This window comes from Schistocerca serialis, chromosome 4 (genome assembly GCF_023864345.2).
Source record: "Schistocerca serialis cubense isolate TAMUIC-IGC-003099 chromosome 4, iqSchSeri2.2, whole genome shotgun sequence".
Lineage (NCBI taxonomy): Eukaryota > Metazoa > Arthropoda > Insecta > Orthoptera > Acrididae > Schistocerca > Schistocerca serialis.
Window position 1 is genome coordinate 185,966,487 of NC_064641.1, and position 17,179 is coordinate 185,983,665.

Sequence of the window (17,179 nt, forward strand, 5' to 3'; positions counted from 1 at the left end):
ATGCGCAAAACTATAGACCTATATCTCTAGACGTCGATCTGTTGTAGAATTTTAGAACGTGTTTTTGCTCGAGTATCATGTCGTTTTTGGAAACCCAGAATCTACTCTGTAGGAATCAACATGGATTCCGGAAACAGCGATCGTGTGAGACCCAACTCGCCTTATTTGTTCATGAGACCCAGAAAATATTAGATACAGGCTCCCAGGTAGATGCTATTTTTCTTGACTTCCGGAAGGCGTTCGATACAGTTCCGCACTGTCGCCTGATAAACAAAGTAAGAGCCTACGGAATATCAGATCAGCTGTGTGGCTGGATTGAAGAGTTTTTAGCAAACAGAACACAGCATGTTGTTATCAATGGAGAGACATCTACAGACGTTAAAGTAACCTCTGGCGTGCCACAGGGGAGTGTTATGGGACCATTGCTTTTCACAATATATATAAATGACTTAGTAGATAGTGTCGGAAGTTCCATGCGGCTTTTCGCGGATGATGCTGTAGTATACAGAGAAGTTGCAGCATTAGAAAATTGTAGCGAAATGCAGGAAGATCTGCAGCGGATAGGCACTTGGTGCAGGGAGTGGCAACTGACCCTTAACATAGACAAATGTAATGTTTTGCGAATACATAGAAAGAAGGATCCTTTATTGTATGATTATATGGTAGCGGAACAAACACTGGTAGCAGTTACTTCTGTAAAATATCTGGGAGTATGCGTGCGGAACGATTTGAAGTGGAATGATCATATAAAATTAATTGTTGGTAAGGCGGGTACCAGGTTGAGATTCATTGGGAGAGTGCTTAGAAAATGTAGTCCATCAACAAAGGAGGTGGCTTACAAAACACTCGTTCGACCTATACTTGAGTATTGCTCATCAGTGTGGGATCCGTACCAGATCGGTCTGACGGAGGAGATAGAGAAGATCCAAAGAAGAGCGGCGCGTTTCGTCACAGGGTTATTTGGTAACCGTGATAGCGTTACGGAGATGTTTAATAAACTCAAGTGGCAGACTCTGCAAGAGAGGCGCTCTGCATCGCGGTGTAGCTTGCTCGCCAGGTTTCGAGAGGGTGCGTTTCTGGATGAGGTATCGAATATATTGCTTCCCCCTACTTATAACTCTCGAGGAGATCACGAATGTAAAATTAGAGAGATTAGAGCGCGCACGGAGGCTTTCAGACAGTCGTTCTTCCCGCGAACCATACGCGACTGGAACAGGAAAGGGAGGTAATGACAGTGGCACGTAAAGTGCCCTCCGCCACACACCGTTGGGTGGCTTGCGGAGTATCGATGTAGATGTAGATGAACAAGAAATTGCTATCTAGCCATTACAACAATCTATTGATCTGATTAAAATTTGACAGTTTTATGAAACACTGGAGAAAATAGCATTAAATTGTATAATCTTACAAACTTTTGTTGTATTTGACTAGATTTGCGATAAATGTTCACATTCGTGTATGGTACCATATACACACACCATTGCCGCTTTTTAAGTAAGCGGAAATGGTGCTTCAAAAAACGTTGTTTGATTTAGAACACAGACCAATGTTTTATTTGGTTATGAGACACTGTAATGATAATCTGGTCACAGATAAGAAATTCGGTTGCTGTTCACAAATTAGAATAGTGGTAAAAACATTACCAGCTTTTAATCAGCATTAGAACATGATGGTGACATTCAGTTGAAACAAGAAGGAAAATTAGCCCAGAATAAATGGCTAACAAAGGAAATAAATTATAGTACACAGGCTGTAATTATTATTGCGAGAATAAATTACAGCAGCAAGATCTATCATGGAGACAGTACCAACAGATCTTGCTAGATCATAGGATGAGCGAAAGTTTGAGAAAGAGACTGAATTGTAATTGCGATATTTTATTTATGTATTAGTTGGGTGTATGTGATCTGCACACTAGAAGATACTGCAGTCTGTTTTTCACGGTGGTGCAAGCTCAGCACTACGAACAGTGACACCAACTTGGCTAAGAGCTATGATGATTACTGGGCTGGGAATGGTGAGTGGGTAACAATTTTCATTGTCTTGCCATCCACGGGAATCTGTACCAAGTACTTTGGCTTTTTATAAACATCTACAGTACCACATTTAAACTGCAGTTTGCCTGAATCCATTTGTAGTCAGAACTGAACTGAGTTTAAAATTGGACAAATACTCAACAATAGCATTCATTTCTGCAAGAGATGCTAAAAGTCTATATAGCAGCCAGTGGCATACTTTCATGTTTCTTGCTGCAATGCTGTTGACGCTTATTGTGATGCCTGGCAGAAATGAAGGAGGATGTGTCAGCTAATTCTACATAGCCAATGAGTGTGCGGTGGGCAGGTGATATGTTTGGAAGCAAGAGACATTGTACCATTCTCACATCAGTATAGAAACAAAATCTAATATGTGTTTGGAAAAAAAATAGCTATGTTCTCAGGTCTCACCATAATGACAACCTCAGAAAAAGGAATATATTCAGAAAAAACAGCCAAATATTTGCGACAACAAAGACATAAGTTACACAGCCGTGCTATTAGAAGGTAGTGGTGATGATTAAAAATAGTGATACCACAGACTACTGGGTTAGTAAGCAAAAAAGGTACAAAAGAAAACAGTCCAAAAATTAATGTAAACCATTTCTTTTTGTTTATTTTATTTCTCATAGTTTTAGTAGGACAGCTTCTGTGAAGTTTGGAAGATAGGAGACGAGGTACTGGCAGAATTAAAGCTGTGAGGATGGGGCGTGAGTCGTGCTTGGGTAGCTCAGTTGGTAGAGCACTTGCCCGCGAAAGACAAAGATCCCGAGTTCTAGTCTCGGTCCGGCACATAGTTTTAATCTGCTAGTAAGTTTGACATCTCAGTTGTTGACAGTAAATGCCAGCAATGATTGTTACACCTCAGGGAAGCAGTTCATAGTACACCACTCTGTCGGTGTGCCACAAGAGGCATAATATTTGTTTTGTGAATGCGCACAGATCTTTGTATGGGGAGTTGCTCTTTTTATTTGGGCTCAACCATTCCTTTCTTTTCCTTATGTTAGCACAAAGACACCATTTCTTGTCAGCAGTAATGATACAGGATAGGAATGGTCAGTCTTGTTCACAAGCAAGCACAAATGCGCACATGGCCACCTGCTGATTTTTGTGATTTTGGCTTACACCTGATTTTTGAACCTTCGCCATTGCATGCAAATGTCACATGGTGGTGGAATGATCACATTTGCTGGTTCTTGAGTACACTGACTTGGATCATTGTGGATTCATGTGTTTAAATGGTCATCAGTCCCTGAAGGTCTTCCTGAATGTAGAGAATCACTAATGTCAAAATGATCACCCTTAAAATGAGAAAACCATTTTCATGCTATGCTCTGCCCAATGGCATTAACCCCATACACATTGCAAATGTGTCTGACTGCTGCTGCTGTCACCCTTTATTGAATGCAAAATGACAAAATGGCAATATGTAAACTCAAATAGTAACAATGAACTAAAAGTGAAAAATAACAACCAATAAATAAACCAGAATGCCAGCTTGCAAAACAAAAGTGCTTTGAAATTATGCACCAATCTAATATATATTCTGTAACTGGTATGCTCTAGCAGATGAGACAGTTGAAGGGAGCTATTTGAAAATAGTTTTCCTCATACATGCATAGAAGTTTGCACTGATTTGGACGTGCACCAAAATAAAATAAAAGTAAAAACTATTTCCACAATGTATTTTTAAATTTAGATTGTATTTTGTTTTAAGTGAGCATACATTGTAGTCTAATGTGGTGGGTCTATGCAGTGCAGGGAAACTCTCATGCATGCTTTGTTGTATTCTCACAATGTCTTGCCCAGCAGTTTCTTGTTGATACAGAACCAGATGCTATCTTGGAGGCTTCGGAGCAGATGAGATGAAATGGTGCTGAGGAGTTTCCCATCTGCTCTAACTCCCTAAGCTCCCTTCAAGCCATTCAACATATGTTAACGTCAGAGAAGCACCTTCAAAATATGTATGAGTCTCTTCTCCACATTCAAAGCCACATGAATTTAGCAGTATTCCATTAGGTACCAGAGCACATATGAATTCAGGGAAATGAATGTATTGACACAACTGTTGATTAGTCCCTCCAGGTTCACTGTTTGTGTATTTTCTATTAAATGGAAATAAGGAGAAAGCATTCATTCATCCATGTTCCATAGATCCTACCAAGAAAGAGAACCCTTAGGGATGTGACAAGATTCAAGGTATACACCAGCAAAAGACAAAAGATATCAGAGAAATGTAATCTGTGTCTTTTATTAATAATAATTAATAATAAACTATCACTATACTGTATAATGCTATTCGCACTCTTGTCATTTAAATTTCCTAAATATTTACGTTGTTAGAGTAGTATTTTTCAAAGAAAATAAGTACTTACATTTGAAAATACTGAGTCCTATTTACAGCACATTACTATTTGTCACACATCTTATCAACAAACACTGTTACTTGCCTCGTAATCAACAGAACTTTCCAATTCTTGAATCTAGGTATATAGACAGTTCATAGAAAGAATGGTTATTGAAGTATGTTTGTAAATGTCTTTTGAGTTGGTATGGATTTCCAGTTTCTTGCTTTATATTAGGTGGATTGTGTTTAATATCTTTCCACCAGAGTACACGACTACATTCCGAACCAGGAGGCAGAGTCTATGTGGAAATTATTTTTGTGTCTTGCTTTTTACTGGTAACTGTATAAGCAACAAAAGCCATTAAGGAATAAATGTATTGGAAACTGAGTGTTAGAGTTCCAAGATCCTTAAAAAGCCATCTGCAAAATGTACAGTTATTTATATTGAACAATATTCTCACTGCTCACTCCTGCTGGATGGTAGGAAAACACTTTATTTACTGTAGATCTACTGCATAGAAGATAAGATGACAGGGACCGAGAATGTGCCAAAGAAGCCAACATTTGTCCTTAGGTCAATGCAATAAGAGAAGCTTTAAAGGGCATAACATGCTGAACTGAGCTTATTGATTAGTTTATCTGTGTGTTGACTCAATTTTAACTTGTTATACAGTTTGAAATGGAATTTGGTTAGTTTTTAGTGTGTTATCACTGTTGCATTTCCTATGCAAGTGATATGTTACCCTCCTATGTATAATGTCAGTAGCATTATGAGATATGATCAAAAAGTGATGGGAATTTTGTAATTTCACGGGCTCTGTACAGCCAACTTTCAATTCTTTCTTTTTTTCTTTTTCTTTTTTTTATCTTGTTGGTACACATGTTCTTTATAGTTTTGAACATTTAGTTTATTATTGATGGTCAAAAAGGTTATATGTTTTTTGAGTTCTTCGTGAATCTTTACTTTCAGAAAAGGTGGATCAAAAAATTTGCATTAAATTGTGCTTGGAAAGTGGAATAAAGTGCAGCACCACATTTGAAATGTTGATTGTGGCTTTTCGTGAATCTGCTAGTGGTATAAATGTTTCTAAGAGAGTCAACAAGATGAAAACACCCTGGATGTCCTAGCATAATTATTAATGACAGTATGGAAGAAGTAAAGAAAATGGTTCTGGAAAATCGCCGAATCACTATCAGAGAGGTTGCTGATGTCAGCATATCCTGTGGCTCATGCCAAGCAATTTTTTTTCCAGATTTTTGGGCATGAAATGTGTAACAGCAAAGTTTTTTCCAAAATTGTTGAATTTTGACCCAAACTTGTTGAATTTTGACCCAAACTTGTTGAATTTTGACCCAAACTTGTTGAATTTCGACCAAAAACAGTGTCACTTACACGTTGCTCAGGAATTGCTGAATGAAGTCAATAATGATCCATAACTTCTTTAGAAGTTATAACAGGTGACAAAACATGGGTGTACAGGTATGATGTCGAAACCAAGGCCCAATCATCCCAGTGAAAACTGCCCGAAGAGCCAAAAAAAAAAAAAAAAAAAAAAAAAAAAAAAAAAAAAAAAAAAAAAAAAAAAAAAAAAAGAGAGAGAGAGAGAGAGAGAGAAGAGACCAGAATTGTGGCCATACCTCTCGTCAAAATTACACCAGGATAATGCTCCTGCTCACACCCATGCTTGTTCATAATTTTTTGGCGAAAAACAGAGCTGTTATGTTGCCAATCATGACTCCCTATGACTTGACCCCGTATTACTTCTTTCAATTCCTAAGGCTGAAGAGAACCATGAAAGGACACGGTTTTGTCGCCATTGAATCGGTGACAGAGCTGAACACAATAACAAAAAGGGAGTTCCAGGAGTGCTTCCAACATCGGAAAAAGTGCTGGCACAAATGTATTATATCTGAGGGGGATTACTGTGAAGGGAACAAAGTTGATCATGTTGAATAAAAATTCTCTAAGAAAAACACAAATCCCTTTTACTTTTCGATCACACTTCATATTTAATGATATATCTCCCTGTTGCCTTTCTTGATGTTTGCTGAGCTTACGCTGCAAGTCAGTTCCATCCAACTGTGATGCAACAGTCTTTACTGGAATTCATCTCCTTGTGCGGGGATGGGTGCTGAAACAATATGTTAATATTTTGACGCTTTTGCTTAAAAAAATAACTTTGTGTACGAAGCAGGTTGCCAGAGCTTTTTAAAAACCGATGTTGCTTGGACACGATCAAGACAAGAAGTTCTCTTTACACAAGCTACTTCAACAGTCACTCTTTGTGGCGTCATTGTAGCCATGACCTTTTTTTTCTTTCTCTCCATGTCTTCTAAACACCTTCAAATGACAATGACAAGGAACAAGCGGCCCCACACAGACAGTCTCCAATCTACACATATTGTAATATGTCCCACAGTGGGATGCCCAGATACTTACTACTAAATATCATGAACATATTTCATCATCACGGAAGCCTGAAAGTGGGACGTGCCATTTCCTAAAAATGACATGTCACACATCAAGGTGGCCCCCCAGAACTTTGCACAGTTTGTTTCATTTAGATTTGACTATTAATGTCTACTATGGTGCTAACTAAACACAAAGACAATTCTGATGGAACTGAGGATTAGAGTAGAGACCATCAAATTGTAATGCACACTGTATGAGTCAGTCTGCAGAAATCCTTGTCAACTGTTACAAAGGATTTAAGTTTACAGCTCAGCTATGTATGTTTGTGACTAGCATTTCATCAAGAGGCAGTAGGATTAAGTTTTCATGCTGTAGACCAGAAGCCATCGATGAGAAGACTAAAAATTTACCATCACATACATAGTGAGGCAAACAATACTCTTAGTGGATGGTGCTGTAACAAATCTTATGAGAGATGAGCAATCAGATGGCCTTATGCGAATTTTGTGTGTGCTATCTACCTGAGACCCCTGCTATCTACCAGAGTCCTCCCTATGAACCATGGACCTTGCCGTTGGTGGGGAGGCTTGCGTGCCTCAGTGATACAAATAGCCGTACCATAATGCAATCACAACAGAGGAGTATCTGTTGAGAGGCCAGACAAATGTGTGGTTCCTGAAGAGGGGCAGCAGCCTTTTCAGTAGTTGCAGGGGTAACAGTCTGGATGATTGACTGATCTGGCCTTGTAACACTAACCAAAATGGCCTTGCTGTGCTGATACTGCGAACGGCTGAAAGGAAGGGGAAACTACAGCCGTAATTTTTCCCAAGGGCATGCAGCTTTACTGTGTGGTTAAATGATAACGGGTCTTCTCGGGTAAAATAGTCCAGAGATAAAATAGTCCCCCATTCGGGTCTCCGGGCAGGGACTACTCAGGAGGACGTTGTTATCAGGAGAAAGAAAACTGGCATTCTATGGATCTGCAATGTCAGATCCCTTAATTGGGCGGGTAGGTTAGAAAATTTAAAAAGGGAAATGGATAGGTTAAAGTTAGATATAGTGGGAATTAGTGAAGTTCGGTGGCAAGAGGAACAAGACTTCTGGTCAGGTGAATACAGGATTATAAATAGAAAATCAAATAGGGGTAATGCAGGAGTAGGTTTAATAATGCAAAGGAAAATAGGAATGCGGGTAAGCTACTACAAACAGCATAGTGAATGCCTTATTGTGGCCAAAATAGATACGAAGCCCACGCCTACCACTGTAGTACAAGTTTATATGCCAACTAGCTCCACAGATGACGACGAGATTGATGAGACGTATGAGGAGATAAAAGAAATTATTCAGGTAGTGAAGGGAGATGAAAATTTAATAGTCGTGGGTGACTGGAACTCGATAGTAGGAAAAGGAAGAGAAGGTAATGTAGTAGATGAATATGGAATGGGGGTAAGAAATGAAAGAGGAAGCCGTCTGGTAGAATTTTGCACAGAGCATAACTTACTCATAGTGAATACTTGGTTCAAGAATCATAAAAGAAGGTTGTATACATGGAAGAATCCTGGAGGTACTGGAAGGTGTCAGATAGATTATATAATGGTAAGACAGAGATTTAGGAAACAGGTTTTAAATTGTAAGGCATTTCCAGGGGCAGATGTGGACTCTGACCACAATCTATTGGTTATGAACTGTAGATTAAAACTGAAGAAACTTGCAAAAAGGTGGAAATTTGAGGAGATGGAACCTGGATAAAGTGACTAAACCAGAAGTTGTAGAGAGCTACAGGGAGAGCATTAGGGAACGATTGACAAGAATGGGGGAAAGATATACAGTAGAAGAAGAATGGGTAGCTTTGAGACACGAAATAGTGACGGTAACTGAGGATCAAGTAGGTAAAAAGACAAGGACTAATAGAAATCCTTGGGTAACAGAAGAGATATTGAATTTAATTGATTAAAGGAGAACATATAAAAATGCAGTAAATGAAGCCAGCAAAAAGGAATACAAATGTCTCAAAAACGAGATCGACAGGAAGTGCAAAATGGCTAAGCAGGGATGGCTAGAGGACAAATGTAAGGATGTAGAGGCTTATCTCACTAGGGGCAAGATAGATACTGCCTACAGGAAAATTAAAGAGACCTTTGGAGAAAAGAGAGCCACTTGTATGAATATCAAGAGCTCAGATGGAAACCCAGTTCTAAGCAAGGAAGGGAAAGCAGAAAGGTGGAAGGAGTATATAGGGGGTCTATACAAGGGCGATGTACTTGAGGACAATATTATGGAAATGGAAGGGGATGTAGATGAAGATGAAATGGGAGATACGATACTGCGTGAAGAGTTTGACAGATCACTGAAAGACCCGAGTTGAAACAAGGTCCCGGGAGTAGACAACATTCCATTAGAACTACTGACGGCCTTGGGAGAGCCAGTCCTGACAAAACTTTACCATACGGTGAGCAAGATGTATGAGACAGGCTAAATACCCTCAGACGTCAAGAAGAATATAATAATTCCAATCTGAAAGAAAGCAGGTGTTGACAGATGTGAAAATTACCAAACTATTAGTTTAATAAGCCACGGCTGCAAAATATTAACGCGAATTCTTTACGTACGAATGGAAAAACTGGTAGAAGCCGACCTCGGGGAAGATCAGTTTGGATTCCGTAGAAATGTTGGAACACATGAGGCAATACTAACCCTAAGACTTATCTTAGAAAATAAATTAAGAAAAGGCAAACTTACGTTTCTAGCATTTGTAGACTTAGAGAAAGCTTTTGACAATGTTGACTGGAATACTCTCTTTAAAATTCTGAAGGTGGCAGGGGTAAAATACAGGGAGTGAAAGGCTATTTACAATTTGTACAGAAACCAGATGGCAGTTATAAGAGTTGAGTGACAACAGTGGGAAGCAGTGGTTGGGAAGGGAGTGAGACAGGGTTGTAGCCTCTCCCCGATGTTATTCAATCTGTATATTGAGCAAGCGGTGAAAGAAACAAAAGAAAAATTCAGAGTAGGAATTAAAATCCATGGAGAAGAAATACGAGGGTTATTCCAAAAGTAAGGTCCGGTTATAAAAAAAAAAATCAAAACTAAAATGTTTTTTCAAAACAATTGTTTTATTTACATTCCTTACATCTTTATCTATTTTTCTACATAACTTCCATACTTATTTAAACATTTGTCACATCGTTCAACAAGCTTTTGAATGCCCATGTTATAGAAATCGGCCGCCTGTGACGATAACCAGTCCTTAACTGCTTCTTTCACTTCATCATCTGTGTCGAAGCGCTTGCCGCCGAGAAACTCCTTTAAGTAACGGAACAGGTGGAAATCACTTGGCGCCAGGTCCGGACTGTAAGGAGGATGGTCCATCTGTTCCCATCCAAATTTCTTGATCAGAGCTTGCGTTTCATTTGCAGTGTGGGGTCTGGCATTGTCATGCAACAACAAGATTCCAGACGACAAAAGACCACGTCGCTTATTCTGGATTGCACGTCGAAGTTTAGTCAGGGTAGCGCAGTAGGCGGCTTTATTAATCGTTGTTCCTCTCTCCATAAAGTCGACTAACAATACTCCACGTCTATCCCAGAACACAGTCGCCATAACCTTACGTGTTGAGATTGTCTGCTTTGCCTTGACCTTGACTGGCGATGACGTGTGACGCCATTGTATTGACTGATGTTTAGACTCTGGAGTGATGTGAGAAACCCATGTCTCATCCCCTGTGACAACATTGTCTAAAAGACTGTCACCTTCCTTATGATATCGCTCCAAAAAATCAAGAGCAAAAGCCATTCTTTTCATTCGTTGGGGCTCAGTAAGCAGCCTGGGAACCTAACGTGCACACAATTTGTGAAACTTCAAATGTTCAGACACAATTCTGTACAAAGTTGTTCTACTCACATTCGGAAAATGCATGTCTACGTCTGTAATAGTGAATCGGCGATCTTCACGAATTTTTTTGTCAACCGCATTGACCAAATCGTCTGAAATCACTGATGGTCGGCCACACCGTGGTTCATCGTGCACATTATCCCGTCCTTCATTAAAAGCTCGCACCCACTTGCGCACTTTACTGTCGCTCATTATGTTAGGACCGTACACTTCAGTAATCTGCCGATGGATTTCCGCCGCTGAATTGTTTCTTGCAGACAAAAACCATATCACTGCCCTTACTTCACAATCGGCGGGCTGATCAGTTGTCTTAAACATTGTAAAGTGACACTGTGAACTACACTCAGCAACAGTAACAAAGCGAATGGCGGCGTTTGACGCGCAAGGCTTGCCGGGAGTCGGCGCGCATGCGTGTTTTGTCATTGGCGCCAAATTTCAATAGTTACGGCGAATCGGACCTTACTTTTGGAATAACCCTCGGAGAAACTTCAAGGTTCGCTGATGACATAGTAATTCTGTCAGAGACAGCGAAGTACCTGGAAGTGCAGCTGAATGGAATGGACAGTGTCTTGAAAGGAGGATATAAGATGAACATCAACAAAAGCAAAATGAGGATAATGGAATGTAGTTGAATTAAATCAGGTGATACTGCGGTAATTAGATTAGGAAATGAGACGCTTAAAGTAGTAAATGAGTTTTGCTGTTTGGGGAGCAAAATAACTGAGGATGGTCGAAGTAGATAGGATATAAAATGTAGACTGGCAATGGCACGGAAAGTGTTTCTGAAGAAGAGAAATTTGTTAACATCGAGTATTGATTTAAGTTTCAGGAAGTCGTTTCTGAAAGTATTTGTATGGAGTGTAGCCATGTATGGAAGTGAAACATGGACAATAAATAGTTTGGACAAGAAGAGAATAGAAGCTTTCGAAATGTGGTGCTACAGAAGAATGCTGAAGATTAGATGGGTAGATCACATAACTAATGAGGAGGTATTGAATAGAATTGGGGAGAAGAGAAATTTGTGGCACAACTTGACTAGACCGTTTGGTAGGACATGTTCTGAGGCATCGAGGGATCACAAATTTAGCATTGGAGGGCAGCGTGGAGGGTAAAAATCTTAGAGGGGGACCAAGAGATGAATACACTAAACAGATTCAGAAGGATGCAGGTTACAGTAGGTACTGGGAGATGAAGATCCTTGCAGAGGATAGAGTAGCATGGAGAGCTGCATCAAACCAGTCTCTGGACTGAAGACCACAACAACAACAACATCTACCTTTGTGCATTATATGTCAATGAAATTTGGTAGAAGTGGAGTAGTGATCTTTGACTGTTTTCCCTGGTTTCGACTTTCAATGGGATCCAGAAGGATGTAGCTAGTGATGTTGGGCTAGATGTCTTGATCTCATCTTTGCAAAGCCTTTGATACAGCTGCAACCTCCCAAACTTTGTACTTTATAAGGACCATTGTCATAAAATTAAAGAAAGACCCTTTTTCAGAGATTCACTGAGAACTGTTATTTGCACACAAGCATGGAATAGGAAGGGGAAATAGTTATCATGCTACACATGGTATAATGAATTCTGGAAAACAACTACAGATGTATATACACAAAAGTATGGAATAATACTAGTAATCAGTATTTGGTATAACTGAGATGAGAGACCACACTGGTGTTTTTTAACATAAAAATCTCATAACTGTGTGGGTGGTTACTACAGGTACACACTGTTTTTGAACATTTTTGAAACGGCTCCAACATCGGTGGCCATTCATGTGCTCACATGCTGCTAATGTCAGTGCTTTACTGGCTAGTAATTATAATTGAACAGTGTATGTAATCTTGGAGTTTGCAGTAAATAGTTGTACTGAACATACAGGTTATATCAAATGCTCTTGATTATTAAATCCTCTTATCTTTCATTATTATCAATTCATCACTGCCACCACTAGTGATTCCTCATATGAAGTATGTAAAGAGGCAAAAATGAATGGGGAGTTATCAGACTGTTTAAGAAAGAATTACTTTCAGAATATTATGTAACCGATAATCATCTGCATTAAGTAGGAGGTGTCTTGGCCTTCACTGGATTTGAACAAGTTTTCATGATGTTACCTACATTCATTGAAAGTGCTTTTAGATTCAGTGAGCAGTACTCATTTCGTTTGACTGCATTTATTGTTACAGTGAATTCCATATTAGAACTTTTCTCTTCTTGTATGCTGTATGATTATGTTTTACAGTGCATGGATCTAGTTTTATCTTGATCTAATATACTTTCTTGACAGATTTTGAAACTAATATTGCCAGTATTGAAATAATATTTTTATTTGCTACCAGCTTCAAAACTATATATGAAAGGGTCTTCTATGGTATGCTTCTGTTACAAATATTTTTTTTTAAAGTATACTTATGACTGTATGTTTATCTTTATTTTCAGACCAGTATGCAAGGGTTTTGTTGATACTGGGACAACAGGAGAGAGTGAACCAACAACGTTCGTTGCTGGACTATTGTCGTAAGTGTAACGATAGTTTTCTGCCTGACATGTTAATATGTACACGTGACATATTGAATTTCAGTTGTATGTGTAGCTTAAAAAAGTGAATTAGCTTTCCACTGATGGCAGGTTCTCCTGAAAGGTAAGTAACCAAAGAAGCACTAAAATCATCATATGTGATCTACACTAGTTGAAATGGATGTGTAGAGATAAGTGGACTTGCAAAGGTATTGGGGTCTAACGATGCCTGGTGTAAACTGGTATTAACATTGAATTTCAACTTACAATACCTTTTAAATGCCAAACTGAAATCTTTCGATTTTTCTCATTCTGATAAACCTTTTCATCTTCTGATGGTGGACTTCGTCTCCTTTGCAGTCTGTGCTGGAAATGACAGGTGCTTGTCTGTTTCTTCAGCCAACTACTGAATAATAAAAGAGCACATCTTCTAGTATGTAAACATATTGTACCATAAGTTACAATTTGTTACCGCTCATGAACTGTGGTTGTAAGTCAGTTGGACTGTTCTTTACCAAGCATAGCATAGATATCTAATCAAACGTAACAGCAGCTTCAACTTTTGTTCCTGTGGCACTAGTGCTGATGTCACAATCTACTCTTCCATGGCCCGCTGTGCTCTTCCCAGGTGAGATGATGGTGGCACAGAGTAATCAGCTAAACAGCACCACTACACGTGGAAAGACTGCTTCTGGTGCCCAGGCCAGCAAATACACTGTATTCATCTCAAGTCATGTTCACTCACTTAAGGAACACACAAACATTCCAGAAATATGCTATTTGAAATGCAGTACTTAACAAACAAAAAACTATATTCACAAAGATCATGATCGTCATTCATAGGTTACAAAGACATGAGAATAACACATCACATTCCCTAATGTGATATGCTACATCTTTATCCCCCCACTGAGATGAATAATGCATTGATAATTCTATAATTTAAATAAACAGAGTTATCTGAATTAATAACAAACTTTTTATGTTTATGATAGTGAATATGGACAGCATTTACTTCTCTTGTGTTGCCCCTTGCAACAGTATGAACTAAAGCAATCAATATTTCCTTTAAGAACGTTATGTGTCATTTTCAGTACTCAGGTTTTAAAGACTGTAGCTATCATACTGCCTTACCATTATTTATGTTCTACATTGGATTGCCATATAGATTGCTGTTCATAAATCCCCCCTGCAATGTACTTATTGAGTAACTGTGTTGTTGTTGTTGTTGTTGTTGTTGTTGTTGTTGTTGTCGTTGTTGTCTTCAGTCCTGAGACTGGTTTGATGGAGCTCTCCATGCTATTCTGTCCTGTGCAAGCTTCATCATCTCACAGTACTTACTGCAACCTACATCCTTCTGAATCTGCTTAGTGTCTTCATCTCTTGGTCCCCCTCTACGATTTTTACCCTCCACGCTGCCCTCCAATGCTAAATTTGTGATCCCTTGATGCCTCAGAACATGTCCTATCAACCGGTCTAGTCAAGTTGTGCCACAAATTTCTCTTCTCCCCAATTCTATTCAATACCTCCTCATTAGTTATGTGATCTACCCATCTAATCTTCAGCATTCTTCTGTAGTACCACATTTCGAAAGCTTATATTCTCTTCTTGTCCAAACTATTTATCGTCCATGTTTCACTTCCATACATGGCTACACTCCATACAAATACTTTCAGAAACGACTTCCTGAAACTTAAATCAATACTCGATGTTAACAAATTTCTCTTCTTCAGAAACACTTTCCGTGCCATTGCCAGTCTACATTTTATATCCTCTCTATTTCGACCATCGTCAGTTATTTTGCTCCCCAAATAGCAACACTCCTCTACTTCTTTAAGTGTCTCATTTCCTAATCTAATTCCCTCAGCATCACCCAACTTAATTCGACTACATTCCATTATCCTCATTTTTCTTTTGTTGATGTTTATCTTATACCCTCCTCTCAAGACACTGTCCATTCTGTTCAGCTGCTCTACCAGGTACTTCGCTGTCTCTGACAGAATTACTATGTCATCGGCGAACCTCGAAGTTTTTATTTCTTCTCCATGGATTTTAATACCTACTCTGAATTTTTCTTTTGTTTCCTTTACTGCTTGCTCAATGTACAGATTGAATAACATTGGGGAGAGGCTACAACCCTGTCTCACTCCCTTCCCAACCACTGCTTCCCACTGTTGTCCCTCAACTTTTATAACTACCATCTGGTTTCTGTACAAATTGTAAATAGCCTTTCGCTCCCTGTATTTTACCCCTGCCACGTCTAGAATTTTAAAGAGAGTATTCCATTCAACATTGTCAAAAGCTTTCTCTAAGTCTACAAATGCTAGAAACGTAGGTTTGCCTTTTCTTAATTTATTTTCTAAGATAAGTCGTAGGGTCAGTATTGCCTCATGTGTTCCAACATTTCTACGGAATCCAAACTGATCTTCCCTGAGGTTGGCTTCTACCAGTTTTTCCATTCGTCTGTAAAGAATTCGCGTTAGTATTTTGCAGTTGTGACTTATTAAACTGATATTTTGGTAATTTTCACATCTGTCAACACCTGCTTTCTTTCAGATTGGAATTATCATATTCTTCTTGAAGTCTGAGGGTATTTAGCCTGTCTCATACATCTTGCTCACCATATGGTAAAGTTTTGTCAGGACTGGCTCTCCCAAGGCCGTCAGTAGTTCTAATGGAATGTTGTCTACTCCCGGGACCTTGTTTTGAATCGGGTCTTTCAGTGATCTGTCAAACTCTTCACGCAGTATCGTATCTCCCATTTCATCTTCATCTACATCCCCTTCCATTTCCATAATATTGTCCTCAAGTACATCGCCCTTGTATAGACCCTCTATATACTCCTTCCGCCTTTCTGCTTCTCCTCCTTTGCTTAGAACTGGGCTTCCATCTGAGCTCTTGATATTCATACAAGTGGCTCTCTTTTCTCCAAAGGTCTCTTTAATTTTCCTGTAGGCAGTATCTATCTTGCCCCTAGTGAGATAAGCCTCTACATCCTTACATTTGTCCTCTAGCCATCCCTGCTTAGCCATTTTACACTTCCTGTCGATCTCATTTTTGAGACATTTGTATTCTTTTTTGCCTGCTTCATTTACTGCATTTTTATATTTTCTCCTTTCATAAATTAAATTCAATATTTCTTCTGTTACCCAAGGATTTCTACTAGCCCTCGTCTTTTTACCTACTTGATCCTGTGCTGCCTTCACCACTTCATCCCTCAGAGCTACCCATTCTTCTTCTGCTGTATTTCTTTCCCCCATTCCTGTCAATTGTTCCCTTATGCTCTCCCTGAAACTCTGTATAACATCTGGTTTAGTCAGATTATCCAGGTCCCATCTCCTTAAAATCCCACCTTTTTGCAGTTTCTTCAGTTTTAATCTACAGTTCATAACCAATAGATTGTGGTCAGAGTCCACATCTGCCCCTGGAAATGCCTTACAATTTAAAACCTGTTTCCTAAATCTCTGTCTTACCATTATATAATCTATCTGACACCTTCCAGTACCTCCAGGATTCTTCCATGTATACAACCTTCTTTTATGATTCTTGAACCAAGTGTTAGCTATGATAAAGTTATGCTCTGTGCAAAATTCTACCATACGGCTTCCTCTTTAATTTCTTACCCCCAATCCATATTCACCCACTATGCTTCCTTCTCTCCCTTTTCCTACTCTCGAATTCTAGTCACCCATGACTATTAAATTTTCATCTCCGTTCACTACCTGAATAATTTCTTTTATCTCATCATACATTTCTTCAATTTTTTCATCATCTGCAGAGTTAGTTGGCATATAAATTTGTACTACTGTAGTAGGTGTGGGCTTCGTGTCTATCCTGGCCACAATAATGCTTTCACTATGCTGTTTGTAGTAGCTTACCAGCACTCCTATTTTTTTATTCATTATTAAACCTACTCCTGCATTACCCCTATTTGATTTTGTATTTATAACCCTGTATTCACCTGACCAGAAG

The 17,179-nt window shown here is 39.0% G+C and overlaps 1 protein-coding gene across 1 annotated transcript in view; it reads left to right on the forward strand.

Moving 5' to 3' along the window:
- The window catches only part of LOC126474083 (sugar transporter SWEET1-like), a 189,562-nt gene that overhangs the window by 56,235 nt on the left and 116,148 nt on the right, over positions 1 to 17,179 (forward strand). Inside the window, exon 2 of the mRNA XM_050101492.1 lies at positions 13,130 to 13,207. Within this exon, the coding sequence (XP_049957449.1) occupies positions 13,130 to 13,207 (78 nt within the window). The remainder of the gene's footprint in view (positions 1 to 13,129; positions 13,208 to 17,179) is intronic.